General features: G+C 47.1%; 1 protein-coding gene across 1 annotated transcript in view; it reads right to left on the bottom strand.

Moving 5' to 3' along the window:
• Nucleotides 1-532: 532 nt before the first annotated feature.
• Nucleotides 533-15,488, bottom strand: part of LOC144773317 (rho-related GTP-binding protein Rho6) — a 63,761-nt gene continuing 48,805 nt past the window's right edge. Inside the window, exons 3-5 of the mRNA XM_078658266.1 lie at nucleotides 9,913-10,022; nucleotides 8,710-8,844; nucleotides 533-1,502 (exon numbers count right to left, since the gene is read on the bottom strand). Coding sequence (XP_078514392.1) covers nucleotides 1,257-1,502; nucleotides 8,710-8,844; nucleotides 9,913-10,022 — 491 coding nt within the window. The 3' untranslated portion in view covers nucleotides 533-1,256. The remainder of the gene's footprint in view (nucleotides 1,503-8,709; nucleotides 8,845-9,912; nucleotides 10,023-15,488) is intronic.

Here is a 15,488-nt window from a genome sequence, read left to right as displayed (position 1 = left end):
CTAAACTTTTTTTTTTAAAGCAACAAAAAAGGGTTGCTTTCTGCATACATGGCATGTAGGAGATATAGAATGTAATGTGTGATGATGCAGTTTACTTTTAGATGTGAAATAGTCCCTCCTGAATTGCATCGCAGCACTCCATAAGAGACAGAAAGATACATGTATAATGCAAGGTGAAATAGGAATGCTCCTACGGGCATAGCCAAAGCTCACTCCATGTACAAAATTGAAAGAATTGTGACCTGTAAATCATGCAGGCAGCTCAGCTATCAAAAAAGGCCTAAAAAGATACATGGAAGTAAGGACGCAACCCGATACATTGCACAGGTAGAGGAAAATCGAAGCGTTTCAAGGACTAAGGAAGATAAATTCCAAGACTGGGCAGTTCTGAGGCACTCACCTTAACGGAGTAGCTTTTGCAACCTTTGAAAGCTGAAAAAAAGCAAACACTCATAATAGGTCATAGCCACCAATGCCGACCACCTCGGTGAGGTGTTCGCTTGTTAGAAGGACTTCATTGGGACATCATGAATTTATCCTTTCAATAAATACAATTTTATTAGTTCTGGGACATTGAGCAAACACTTTTAACAGATGTAACCTTAAAAAAAATTATAACTTACACCAGTCCCTTCCCACTGGCCTTCCGCAAAAAAGAAAACATTTCACAGCTTTAAGTTGAACATACAACTGAGCTCCCAAAACCCCTGCCTAGCCTGAGAACCACCTTGGAGGAGGGAGATTTGCTACTAATATTTTTTTTTACACTGCTCCCTTCAGTTTCTGGAAAGCTAGTAGTGCAGCTGCCACTGGTGGTTTTAACTACTTGGCGCTGTTGGTGATGCCCACTTTTAGGATACTGGGCCAGCACTGGAAGGAAAAGAAGGGGGGGCTCAGAAAGGGGGTAAAAGAATTTGATTCTTCATATTTTACCCAGCTCTCAGATCTCCCCCTAATGTGCATTGAAAGTCTTTGTGCAAATGTATTGCTGGCACTGAGAGGGGAACGGTTCACCATTTGCCGCTTCCCCCAGCCCACTCGCCTTAGTCTGTTGGTTCCCTTGGGTACCCCCTGGGTGTCTCCCTGGGTAGCCCCTAGGTATGAGGGCCTGGTCCAGCACAACCCTCAAAGCAGGCCCAGCCTGTCCAAGCCCCTCCCTCTGCCCCCTCCCGCCAAGCGGTGACCTTGAAAAACGCAAAATAATGTCCAATGTCAATGAGTGACCCCCCTCCCGGCGGCGGGAGGAGCTGCAGGTCTTACATGATGCAACAGCTTCTGGTTTTCTCCTTTTTAAAGGTGGAGGAGATGATCTCAGAGCGGCTAGGGAGATGCAGCAGCCGCTTGGACAAGCTGCGCACAGGGGTCTTGCGCACTGGGGGTGGGGCCTTGTTCATGCACAGCGTGGAGGCGCTCCGGAAGATGCTATGCACACTCTTCTCCGAGGTGAAGGCGGAGCTCTCCAGGTACAATTCAGCACCTAACTGCTTGGATGCAGCACAACCCTGTGGAAAGAATAAAGGATAAGTCAGGACACTGCATCTTTAGACAGTGAAGGGGCGAGAGTGGCTACATGAGGGTTAAGGAACATCAGGAAGAAATGCATTACTTACCTGTAACTGCAGTTATCCAGTATTGGTGTCTTTCATAGAGTCACATGGCTGAATCATTCCCCGTCGTCGAGACGGGAGTCTCCGGTACATAAAAAAGTAATGTCTTATAGATATACATAGAGAATAGTAGGCCTAAAGGTCTCACCTTAGTAGCATATCCATGTCCTTTTGTAAAAAGGACCAAACTCTAGAGAAGAGCCAATCAGCTATCACCTCCCTCTAGAACCTTCCTGGCAGAAGCCTCAGTCCCTCAGATTTTCGTACGCACTAAGCGAAGTAGGCGTGACACAGAGAGTTAGGTGAGTCCTTCCAGGGGAGGCGGGAGGGTTGCATGTGAATCTATGAAAGACACCAATACCGGATAACTGCAGTTACAGGTAAGTAACGCATTTCTTATCCAGTATTATGGGTGTCTTTCATAGATTCACATGCCTGAATCAGAGTAGCAAGCAATGCAGAGTGCACATTTCTGATGGAACAGCATATACAAGTCCTCAGATAAGACACATCATGTGAACATGAATCATCATTAGACCTCCACAATAAGTTTTACTAAAGAAATGTGCACACCAGAGTAGGATGGAGGGACGGAGGAAGGCTCACCTTACTGAAAAGATGGTGTAACACTGATTGTCTCACTGCTGCATCAGTCATCAGCTCCGTATCCAGGCAGTAGTGCCTAGTGAAGGTATGCGGCGACTTCCATGTTGCCGCCCTGCAAATGTCAATAACTGGCACCCCTGCAAAGAGAGCTATAGAAGTGGACATAGCTTTCGTGGAGTGCCCTCTCACTTTGGAATGCAATGGCTGTCCAGGTTGGTCATGACAGAAAGCCATGGCTGCAGAAATCCATCTGGAGATGCTCTGCTTGGCAAGCGGTAGACCTTTCCTAGGTCTGCTGTAAGCTACGAATAGCTGGTTAGATTTCCTGAATGTTTTCGTTTTGTCAGTGTAAACTTCAAGCATCGCTTGAGATCCAAAGAAAGCAGCGATCCTCAGCTGCCGTGCTTGGGTTTGGAAAGAAAGAACGCAGAACCACAGGTTCATTTAGGTGGAAGTCCGACGGGACTTTTGAGATAAACCTAGGATTGGTTCTCAGGAATACTCTGTCGTTATTAAACTAGAAAAAGATCCTGGATTGAAAATGCCTGTAGCTCACTGACCCCCCTTGCAGATGTGAGCGTCAGGAGGAGTGCTGATTTCCACGAGGCATACTTTAGGTCAACTCTGAGTACTGGATGGAACGGATGTTTCATGAGCTAGTTAAGAACCACATTGAGATGCCAGGTAGGTGGCAACATCCTTACTGGCGGGAAAGATCTGTATAATCGTTTTAGAAATTGCTTAATCAACCCGCTTGACCAGAGCGATGGATTCGTTGAAGTTCTTTATAACGAGATATTGCTGCTAAGTGTACTTTAATGGAGGAGTGGGCTAGGCCCGTCTGTGCCAGATGCAACAGATGAGGTAATATTTGCTCCGGTGATGTGGAGAAAGGCCGAATTCCGTGATCTGTACACCAAAGACAAAAGCGCTTCCATTTCAGGGAATAAGTCTTGGTCGTGCTATCCGCCCTTGCTCTAGCAAGAATGTCTACAGTCTTGTGGAATATTCAGATTGTGGAACTCTCTGAACTCAGGAGCAAGGCGACTAACCTGAGAGACTTCAGATCCGGATGTTGAACTTTATTGTTGTTCATTGTAAGCAGAGATAGATACTGCCGCAGGTGGACCGGCGGCTCCAGGGATAGACGTTGGAGCTCTGTGAATCAATGTTGTCTCGGCCGAGTTGGGGCTATTAAAATTAGAGTACAAGGCTCCACCTAAATTTTCCTGAGGACTCTGGGAAGCATCGGGAATGGCGGAAAGGCGTACGCAACGACGTTGCGCCATGCGATGGAAGATGCATTCCCTAGAGACCCTGACTGGGGATGCCAACGTACGAAGTGTGGGCATTTGCCGTTCATTGTCGTCGCAAATAGATCGATTTGCGGCATGCCCCATCTGGAGAAGATCTGGTCGATAATTAGTTGATCTAGCTCCCACTCTTGTGACGATGTTTTCTGGCTGATCAACACGTCGGTGAGCACATTGTCCATGCCTGGGACATATTCCGCTCTTAGGGTTATATTGTGGAGTATGAGCCAATTCCATATTATTTTTTGCAACTCGCGAGAGTGTGTCAGCGAGCGGGTCCCTCCCTCTTAGTTGAGGTAGTGCTTAGTCGTGGTGTTGTCTGTCCGGATGAGCAGCAGGGAATGTTTTATTCTTGGCAGGAAAGCTTGAAGGGCCAGGAAGACCGCCCGCAGTTCGAGCAGATTGATACGTAGTTTCTTCTCCATAGGAGACCACTACCCGCTTATCTGTAGCTCTTGCAGAAAAGCTCCTCAGCCTCCCAAGGAGGCGCCTGTTGTGACAACATGAGGAGCAGCCGGAAGCTGGAATGACAAGCCTTGAGACAGGTGGAGATGACATCCACCATTGCAGGGCTCCGACCATCTGAGGATTCACTTTTATGTGGTCGTCAAATGACCCTGTGCATTGGACCCACTGCTTCGAGAGCGCCTCCTGTAGATTCCTCATTCATAGTCGACAGTGAGGAATCAGGAGGATACACACTGACATCATCCCCAGGTGGGATTTGAAGAGACTGACTGTCAAGACTTTCTTTGAGGCTACTATAGCAGCTAGTGCAAGGGGCTTGTCCATCCTCTCTCTGGATGGGAAAGCTTTTGCTGACCGTGTGTCCAGGGTTGCACCTAGGAAACTGATGCACTGAGAAGGTTGTAGGACCGATTTTTCCTGATTGAGGGCGAGACCCAAGCAATCGAAAAGCTTTATACAGGCGTTGGAAGACCTGGACGCGTCTAAGGATGGAGCCCTGACCAGCCAGTCATTCAGATACGGAAAGACTTGGTGATGGCACTGTCTGAGATATGCCGCCACTGGGGTACGACATTTCGTGAATATGCGCGGTGTAGACTTGAGCCCGAAGGGCAGAACGCGAAACTGCAAGTGTCTGCCCGCTACTTCAAATCGCAAGTACCTTTGTGATGCTTGTTTTGCTCTTGTTGGCGCTGTTGGTATTGCGGTCTACTGTGGCCTGAAGGGCAGGAAGACTTGTATGAATAATTTCCTCTGTAGGAAGACTGTCCTCTTCTTCTATCCTGCTGCTCCAGCCAACTGGCGGAACCCTGTCATAGCGATATCCATCGCGCAGTCTATAGTTTCTGACACCGATGCTTCACCATCTAGCAGAATCCTCTTTACTTCCTCTTTGGATGAATCTGGCAATTCCGACAGCTATGGGGCTATGTGGGCCCACAATTGCCTATTATAGCGTCACAAGAGCGCTAGGGCGTTCGCGGCTTTTACCGTCAATGCCGATATTGAGGAAAACCTGTTCCCAATGTTGTCCACTCTTCTTACCTCCTTATTAGGAGGAAGCGACAAAGGGGCCAAAGGATTCCTGGAGGTCTTCTGGGCCCCTATTAAACACGCCGGTGCTGTATCTGGCGCCCTATACTTCTTATCCAACTGAGGGATCACTGGTGATACAGAGGAGGGGTTCTGCACGACCTTTACCCCTTCTGACTATAGGTAAAGGATAATCGGTATTGACCTTACTGCCTTCTTGAGAGGTTCTGTGAAGTCATACAAGAAGCAGACCTGTTCTTGAGAGACCATCGAGATCTTAAAATGTTGAGCAGCCCTCTCTACCACATAAGAGATTCCAGAATTGTCGGAATTTCCCGCGTCGACGAGTCCGTCGACGAGATCGGCGTCAAACTATGCCGTCGTAGACGAGCAGTCACAGACGAGGCCGTCGGCGACGAGGCCATGGTAGAAGAGGCCATGGTAGACGAGGCCATGGTAGACGAGGCCATGGTAGACGAGGCCATCGAAGAAGAGGCCATCATCGACGCCGTAGACAGGCCGTCGTAGACGAGCAGCCATAGACGAGGCCGTCGATGACGATGCGGTCGTAGATGAGCCATCGAAGACGAGCCCTCGTAGATGAGGCCATCGTAGACGAGGCCATCGTAGACGAGGCCATCGTAGACGAGGCCATCGTAGACAAGGCCATCGTAGACAAGGCCATCGTAGACAAGGCCATCGTAGACAAGGCCATCGTAGACAAGGCCATCGTCGACGCCGTAGACAGGCCGTCGACGACGACGCAGTCGTAGACGAGCCATCGTAGACGAGCCATCGTAGACAGGCCATCGCAGATGAGGCCATCGCAGATGAGGCCATCGCAGATGAGGCCATCGTCGACGCCGTAAACAGGCCGTCATAGACGAGGCCATCGTCAACGCCGTAAACAGGCCGTCGTAGACGAGCAGTCATAGACGAGGCAGCCGTCGTCGACGAGGCCATCGTAAACGAGGCCATCGTAGACGAGGCCATCGTAGACGAGGCCATCGTAGACGAAGAGGCTGTAATAGGCAATGATGATGGTTTCTTCATCGACAATCCTGTTGACGATGTTGGCTTCTTAGTCTTTACCTCAGGAGGTATAGAAGACGCCTTCCTGAAGGGTCCTATGACCAGAGGAGGTGATTTTGACGGCTCAGAAGTCGTCTTTTTACATGATTTTTCTCCAAAAGCAAGTCCTTTACTCTCCTTTTCCACAGAGTGAGGAGATTTTAAAGAACTGCGCCCAGAAGTCCCATGAGTGGTCTTTTTGAGGGCTTTCTCAGGATGTTCCCCTGAGGAATGAGTCGGAGGAGATTCTCTTCTCTTTTGAGGTCTCCTAGATGTTGAAGATAACGCCTCATCACGGTCACTGGAGAAAATAAAAAAACCTCCTTTCTGGTCTTAGGTTTGACACCATATTAAAAATCGCCCTTCACGACCTCTCAAAAACTTACTTGAGAAAGTGCGACATACCTTGCAGTCTTTGGCCTGCGGTATAGAAAGAAAATGCGGTCCGTGTGAGGATCAGAGCAGAGCAACCTCCAGAAACAAGTTGCATAGGCTCTTAAAAAAATCTTTTCTTCTCCTTACCAGACCTTCTTTAAAGAATGTATTTGAAGATAATCCATAGTAGAAAAGAATCCTTGACAACAAAGTCATTTAATGAAGTGAAAAAAATACAGAATCTGAGCAGAGCTCAGAGGAGACTCCCTTAGCACAACGTGCGGTAGAAAATCTGAGGGGCTGAGGCTCCTGCCAGGAAGGTTCTAGAGGGAGGTGATAGCTGATTGGCTCTTCTCTAGAGTTTGGTCCTTTTTACAAAAAGACATGGATATGTTACTAAGGTGAGGCCTTTAGGCCTACTATTCACTATGTAGGTCTATAAGACATTACTTTTTTATGTATCGGAGACTCCTGTCTCGACGACGGGGAATGATTCAGGCATGTGAATCTATGAAAGACACCCATACTACTGGATAACCACGGACGCGGATTAACCAAAATGTGGGTGTCACAGAAATGACATCAAAGATTTGCACATAAATAAAATCATGGAGTTGACCTCTTCTCCTGCTATTAGCCCCTAAAAGGCCCCTGTTCGTTGCAGAGGGGCTAATGGATGGAGGAATACAAACTACAGAAATACTCATGTGCTTCTGGAGCTCAGTTTGCTTGCTTTCTACAGCTGACTTCATGGCCTTAGAGACCAGAGGTAGCAATGGGCAAACAAGAGTAAAAGTTGCCAGTCACTTCTTCAGAAAAAACAGAGCTCTTAGGAGCACTTTCATGTGGACTGCATTGGGATAAAGAGTGTTCCACAATGCTAACATGGAGAGACAGACTCTTGGATACATATGCATTTGGGAACTCAAATCTGTAGCGGACCCGCCCTTGAGTGCAGATGTTGAATATCTCCAAGATCAACCATAAGTGCAGAACCAGGCACAAGAAAAAGATAGCATGCACCCAAAAGGATGGAGATGCAGAGGGTAATTTTGAACTTTAGTCACCGTCAGCTGGCTTTACCAAGCAATCGTCTGCTGCCAGCAGACCCTCATCATTAACATTATTATAATACCAAATTTATAAAGCGCATAGCTACCCAACAAGGGTTTCCCAGCACTATGCTCCTCAAGGTACCACAAGCCAAGTCACCGCTACACAGAAACAGGTCATGTGTCTACACCATTGGACTCATCCCAGTCTTAGAATTGACAACCATAACTGTGGAGGGGAACTTTTGCCAGCAGGTGGAATTTGTTGGCCCTTAACAGACAGCCCATTATCCATGTTGCGGAAAGGCCTGCAATTGCTTTTTAGTAGGACTTCCTGCCCCGGTCTGCTGGTGGGACTCCATCGCGGTCTGTGGGATACACTGGCCTCAAAGAGCAGCCCTTGTCCTTGGCTAGGTTCTTCTGAACCAGATTGCCATTAGAATCACACTCCCTGGTCTCATACTGCCAACTGGACCACATTGCCTGCAGGTTGGACTGACTTAGATTTACTACAGCAACCTGCTGATAAGACATCCCTTTTCACTATCCTCGGCTGGCAGCAGAGGTTTCCGTCTCACCCAAAGTGCTCAATGGAAACTGCAACTCCTGCCTCTCAGTTAAACTGTGTACCCATGACTACCTTTGGGATCTCCCAAATGCTGCCATGACTCTCATAGGTATGCCCCGGGTCAATCTCTGCCAGATTCTCAGAGCACTGCATGCATGCTGGTTTTACTTGCCAATGGGAACCCTTTTCTTGTGGCTGCCGTTAGAAAAAACTGTTAACCGCTTAGTGAAACGGGCCCAGGTCTTAATTTATACAAATAAAAAGGTGGAGTAGCCCAGTGTTTTTCTAAAGTGCCCACTGTTGCAGCATTCCAAGGATGCCTGATAGCAAGGCTGTCTAATTCTGATTCTACCACCACTATACTTTACTCCTATATCTCACGCTTGCAGGTTTGTTTTCATCTTTCTCCCCTTATCCCCGTTTTAAAAAAATCTTTCACTTTCCGGTCTTGATCTTGCTCTGGGTCAATGTCTAATGATGAAAAATCCCCAAAAATGAATGCCGGTGCCCAACACCGGCAACCACAGGCACAAATTAAGCACTGGATCTTCCGCCCGTGCTCTTGTCTGCTTGTGGCAATCCCTGCCCCTGACTTTGGGTAGATTCCGGGCACACACCTGCTCGAAGGACACTGGAACCAGCTTCTGGTGGGAAAGCTCCATGAGCGTGCTCAAGTCAGTGCGAAGGTCAGACTTGCAGCCAATCAGCAGCATCCTGGTGCTGGGGCAGAAATCCAGCACCTCCGTTTTCCACTGCATAGGGAAAAACACACCAAATATTACAAATCAGAATTGGCGTGCTGTAAAATCAGAAAAACGCTAATCACACACCTGGAATGGAATGGCAAGGTTAGAGTCTCACTGTAAGTTCTTACACTAACATCACTATAGTTTGTGACAAGCAGAGGGTAAAGGACACAATAAATAAACAATATGCATGTGGCCAGACAATCTAATTCCAACAGAAAAATTGGAGATTAAAAGATATTGCCCACCTCTGCCAAAAAACTTGCCCTGGTATATTAGTCATTTTTGGCACACTTTGGGCAGCTATGGCATGATTATGCCCTCACTTTGTATTGAGTGCCCTGACAAAAAGGTGGACAAATATGCATAAGGTGGGCATCCATGCGCACGCACTCCCTTTCTTTGGTAGAATGCTGGCCCTGGCACAATGGTGTGAATTCCTGGCCTATTGTGGGCATCCATGGCACGATGATGCCCACCACTGGTAAAATATTTGCTCAGGCATAATGAGGACAATTCCTAGCATACGATGGACATTCATGACAGGATGATACTCCTCCTAAGCATGCCCTGCCCATAACATGATATCGTCAATTAGTGACATATTGTGGCTATCCATGGCTCGAGTGTGCGAAATGTGAGCATGCAAGGCAAAATCTATCCATGTGTTGCAGTAGTGCATGCGAGTACTTGATGTAAATGGTAAATCGAGATTTAGGCACACCCGGACTGTTCCCCTAAACACCCAGCACGAAAACACTTCAAGCTTTGGTTGTGCCATGGTGAAAGGTGGCAGGAGCCTTTAAGAAAAAAAACGTTGTGCCCTGTGAGATTTGTTGAGCCGCCACTGCTACCAGAACTGAAGTTAAACAAACAAGCCTAGATTGACTGAGCTACAGTTTCTGGTCTGTCCTTTTCCTCCCTCCCACCACAGGCAGACGAGGAGAGCTAAACAGTGGCCTATAGTAGCAGAATTTAGCTCAAGACTGATGTGGGCCACGTTTTGCCCACCCTCGGTGCAGTTGGGTGCACGCACTCCCCCCGCCCTCCATTGAGGTCATAGCGCCCACTCACCTTCTTTAGCGCGCTGTCCAGGGTGTCAGGCCGGCTGATGTCGAAGCACAGGAGGACGGCGTCGGAGTCGCTATAACAGAGGGGCCGCACATTGTCGTAGTACGGAGAGCCTGGAAGAAACAAGGGAAGATTTGAGGTAGTTGGTACAGACCACTTGGCGCTACAAGGCAGTCTGGTGTCTGTGACTGATGTGGGACCAAAGTATAGCTTTTCTGTCCAGCACCGTGCCAAGGTCGCCGTGGGCCCGGGTGCAAGTGTGGGAAACCGTCCCTTTGACTGCAGTTAGGGTAAAACTACAGCAGTTATCCCCTCGGGACTCTGAGCCCCGGTGCCACTGCACCTGCTGCAGCGATGGTAGCTACGCCCTGCTGCTGCGTAGGCGCTGCCCGACAGGGGCTCAGTGTTGCTATGCAGACCCAGAGTGAATGAGCTCGGGTGACAAGACAGAACTTCGCGGTGGGAGCCAAACCCGGATTAAACGCTCCACGAGATAGCTCTGCTGTCCGGCCTACAGCCAATAAGATCGCCATATCCAGACGTATCCCTAACGTCGGAGACGTGGGCCCTTAGAACGAGGTTACCTGAGCGATGGCTCTGCTGCCCGACTCGTTGGCCTGTACAAGCTGTGTAACCTCAGAGCATCACTGCTGTCCGGCTCAGAGCTGCGAAACCTGAGTGTAGCTCTGCCGGCGGAAGTCTGCCTACTCCGTTCTCTGTCCAAGGCTGAAGGACCCACAGGCTGAGAGATGGCTCTGCTAAGCATGTACATGACTATGGCTGTCCTTAGGTAAACTGGTGCCCCATGACAGTACCTACAGACCGTGGAATGCTGGAAGGGTGTGCGTCAGACAATGACCAATGCTTTCCTACAAAGTAGGGTGTAAGCAAGAGGAATAGCAACACGTGAGAAGATGCGGTGTTGTTCAACATGCACCTACGAAAGCCTCCCTAGGGCGTACCGCTTTAAAAATAGGATAATAGCATTTTTTTAAATGACGTTTCAAGGTGAAGGTGTAAAATGCAACTGTAGTTGAGATGTAAAAAATAAGGCAAGCAAAGGTACGGGTAGAATATTCGGAGTGCAAAGAACGAGCCCACCCAATAACAGTCAGGACAGGGGGCAGCCCGGGCTCGTGGAAACTGCGCCCCCCCCCCCCATTTCCACCGCCAACTCTCTCCAGTCCCCGTTTCCCTCTTTAGGTGCCATCACCCCATCTATACCTTTCATATAGTTAACAGTGTAACAGGATCTTATGGGTTATATTTTTAGGGCTGCCACTGCCTGGGCCATGCGAGCGACCCCACCCGCGTTCGTCTCCACCATTGCACCCCACCTCCCCCATCCAGACTCTCATCCCAGACAATCTGTGCTCTGAATGACAAACACCCCTAGAGCGTTGCCATGGAAACTGGATGGAGGAACGAGGGTACCACTGAGATGGAGAGGAGCGCAGAAGATGCAAACATACATCCCCGTCGCAAAACAGGCGTGTTCTGAGCCTTCATGCATGACCCCCCTTACAAGCTGTAACTCAAGGATGCACCCCACTACAACCCTCACCCCGGCCCTTTACGGCAAGGCCTCCGTTTCACATTCTGGACTCTGTTTCTCAGAGGAAGGAATGTCAGGGAGAGGGATGAGTGAGCACGGTGGTGGCGACAGGAGCACTAAGAGAAGCTCGTTTGTAGAGGGTTTTAGCTCCCAATTATCGCACTATGACACCAAACCTACAAATTTTGCCAAGAGGAGAGTCCGCTAAAAGTCTGAACTGTGCGAGTGCACAAAGAGACGCTCTTGCTGGGGCACTCACTCACTCATCCACTGCCTCATTGGGACACTGTCACTCACCCATACACTCTCCCACATCTTCACCAGGACATTCGATTAACCATTCCCTAAAACACATTCCAACTCCAGTGCGCAGCTGCTCACACAGCCACTCCCTCACTGAGACAGCTGCTCGCAAATCCACCCCCCACTCGTCAAAACACTCATTTAGACACAAAATAACTCAAAACACTCCCTCACACAATCACGTCCTCAAGCATTTAACAATTCACTTCCTTACTTGCACTCACTCAACCACACCTAACAAACATCTACGTATTGAAATGACTCCCTCCTTTCCTCCCTCAATCGCTAACTGAAGTATTCGCCAATTCACTCAGCCACTACCTGACTCACCAAACTTTCACATCCGTGCTTAATTTGCAACTGTGGTTTCCGGTGCTCGGCATTAGCACCCATTTGTCAACACCGGCCTTTATGAAAGTCTGCCACGTGTTGGCGCGGTTTGTCTAATTTAGAGATTAACACAACAGTTCTTTATTAATGCATTAAACATTAAAAAAAATGCAATATCTGCTGTCCAAGTCATTCTTATAGCTTGGGGGGCTGGAATAGTCGGAATTGTCACTTGTAGGAGAGTGATGGTTAGTAGCCTGTGTTGGCAGGGTCATCGGCAGCGCTAGCGCGGCCAATGGTTAGTGTAAACTGCAGTGGCCTCCTGACGAGGGCCCTCGCATATATATATTTAAAAAAAAACAAATTAAACATTGTTTCACGTAAAGGCTCAGCCACACATCCATCTATCACCCACTTACCAAAACACTCTACTAGAACTTACAAACAGTGACTCTTTCAAACCAGTCGCTCACTCAACCAGTATCTCATTCAGCCAACCCGTTCATCTAAAATGTAACCACTCCCTCACTTCCTTACTTGTTCTGCCACTCTCCTTCCCGCTTCTCTAGCACCCACTCACTACCTCATTCACTCACCCAGATGTCTGCTCATTCAATTCCTCACCCAATAATCCACCACAACCTCACACACCCAGTCACCCACTAACTCACTACAAGGAGCACGTCTGCCCCCACCCCCAGGAAACAGGCACACACAGAGGTCAGTGTTGTGCACAAGCCCTTACACTAGGGCACTCAATCCCCCCACCTGGACAGGACTGTTACCCCGAAACCTACGATTCGGTACCTACTCTCAGACCCCCCCCCCCCCTCCAGCACAGAGCTCTCTGAGGCAGATACATTCTGCCCACTTTCAAGGGTTGACCTTCCCATGCTAGTACAGTCTAGATGGTGTGTGCTTCAGTTAGTCAACGACAACCAGTAATTCCATCTCCTGCCGTAGGTGAGGGGGTGTCTAGTGAAGAAGTACCCCTAGATACCAGGAGTGTTCCGCTCAGTCGATACCATCCAAAATCACCATTTCCCCAGAACCAGTCATGGAAGCACGGTGAACAATTGTGTTCTGGTTTAGTTACTGTATTAAGTGATTCACTAACTCACCAAAAGGGTTTTTTGGTGCTACATAAGTGGCTGTGTAATCAGTATTACTTAAATATGTGCATTCTCTAAGATTTCCTGAACAGGATGAGAGGATTGTTAATGTAACTGAACACATAAGGCATTCCACAGCTCGGCTGGGGTCACTGCGAAATCTTGAACGAAGAATGTAGAAGCAAACTATGGGGATTTTCAAAATAATCTTCCCATTTGAGTAAAACCACCTGGAAGGGAGCCAAAGGATCATTTCTGGGCCATACAAGCAGAGATATTAGTATGATCAGCTGTATGTACAATAGTTAAAGCTGTGAAGAAGACTCTGCCCTGCACTGGTAGTGGATGTAGTTAGTTTCTGGCTGAGGTCCCTAGATAAAGATTATTCAAATTCAGAAAGTACGCGAATGCTACATTTGGAACCATAATAATCTATTGTTTAGTTAGTTAAAACCATATCAATATTACATGCACTATTTAAAAAAATTACCTAAAAGTTACATTATTCTAAAAACATAAGATGTACACAATTATTCTTCAGCTTTTCTCATTGAGCTGCTTTAGCTTTCAGTCCTTGTTCATGAATGCTTGAAAACTATCAATTTGCAGTTCATTTGGGAATTGGTAGAGTCCGGTCCTCTTATAATCGTGGTGCTACACGATTATATGCCTCTGTCCAAGAACACTCTCCGTAGAAATGTAATTTGCGCTGGTTGCAGTTTCTTACAGTGGCATACAAGATGAACCAAATCTTCCTTTTTATTTCCACAAAGCCGGCATTTTTGGTTCTCCATATGCATCCATTCGCGGGGCATCTGCAAGAGTGAGGAACCTTCCAAACCGCAATGCAATTAATTGTCTTTTTATGTGAAAAGAAAAAGTGGAGTCCAAATAGGCCGCTTGTTCCAGTGTTTTCTAACTATTGATACTGTCAAAGAATGAGTTCTTTTGGAAAATATGCCTTAATCAACCAGCAGCGAATGGAACTTTGCGGCCTAGTTTAGTGTTAACTTGAATGTTGGGTAGGGCATATGTTTATTCCATAGATCAGTAGTACAGGTAACCTTTAGCGCATGTTCCAAGAATATATTGGCTGGCGAGGTTTTATCCTGTTCCAATCCCTGCCATAAGGATTTGTTGAGACTATTTTCCTCTACATTTTGTTTTATCTGATACCACACTTTCATGTATGTGTAGTCTCTTCCCAATGTTTCGTTCAATAGCCCAAACTCTAAGCACATTTGCGCTGGTGAGGCGGTCTTAGGGAGCTGTAGAAACTTTTTATAAATAAATACTCGTTATTAGTTGGTTTAGAGTTTCAGAATCCTTCCCTTGCATAGAAGCACTGGTGTATGATAGTGTTGGCAGTGCTTTAACAGAAATAGTCAGCAATAACTCTTAATGAAGGTCCCTCCAGTTTCTTTTGCAAGTGCTTTATGGGCAAATGTTCGGGACCGCTCGCTGCGTCATATTTTTTTCTGGTCTCGAAATAACTTATCTACATAATCCCAAATACTTGTAGCACGATACATTCTCTAATAAGTTGGCTTTTAGCCTAATGTTATGATGAGAGGCTATTAAGCTTGTAATGAGCATTGATTTAGTTTTAGAAAAATTGAGTTCCAATTTATTTACAGACAGAAATTCAGAGTTAGGTTAATAGTCTTGTCAAGCCCACCTTAGTTAAAAAGAACTAGATCATCTGCGTAGGCAAGATGCAACAATTGTAGTTTGCCCAACTTCGGTGAATGTGAATTAATTCCATCAAGCTTTCGGAGATGAATAAATTAAATAGGTGCGGAGCCAGCACTCACCCCTGTTTTAGACCCATGGTGGTATACACCTTTCTGGATAATCTAGCTCCATTCCCAAGCTTCACACAAACCCAAGTATCTGTGTAAAACAGCAGTAGACCCCTCAATATTCTCTCCGGGATATTCCAGGATTTTAATTTAATCCACATAAGTTCCGGGCCACATTGTCAAAAGCAGCTATTAAATCTATATAACACAGATGTAGGTCCTGTTTCCTGGTTTTGCATTTTTCAGCAATCAGTGAAATTGACAGGATATCGGAGATACTTCAGATGCCCTTTCTAAATCCGGTTTGATTTTTGGGTATTAAATTACATTCTCTTGACCAGTCTGCCAGATCCTTAACGATAAGTGAGGCAAAATACTTGGCTTCAACATCCTGTAAGGCAATTAGTCTATAAATTTAAGGATTGGATCGGTCACCTCCTTTGTAAATAGGGGGTAATTATTGATCCATGCCAACTT

Source organism: Lissotriton helveticus, chromosome 1_1, assembly GCF_964261635.1.
Source record: "Lissotriton helveticus chromosome 1_1, aLisHel1.1, whole genome shotgun sequence".
Taxonomy (NCBI): Eukaryota; Metazoa; Chordata; class Amphibia; order Caudata; family Salamandridae; genus Lissotriton; species Lissotriton helveticus.
The sequence above is the reverse complement of the archived record's forward strand: the minus strand, read 5'-3'. Positions and strand labels throughout refer to the sequence as shown.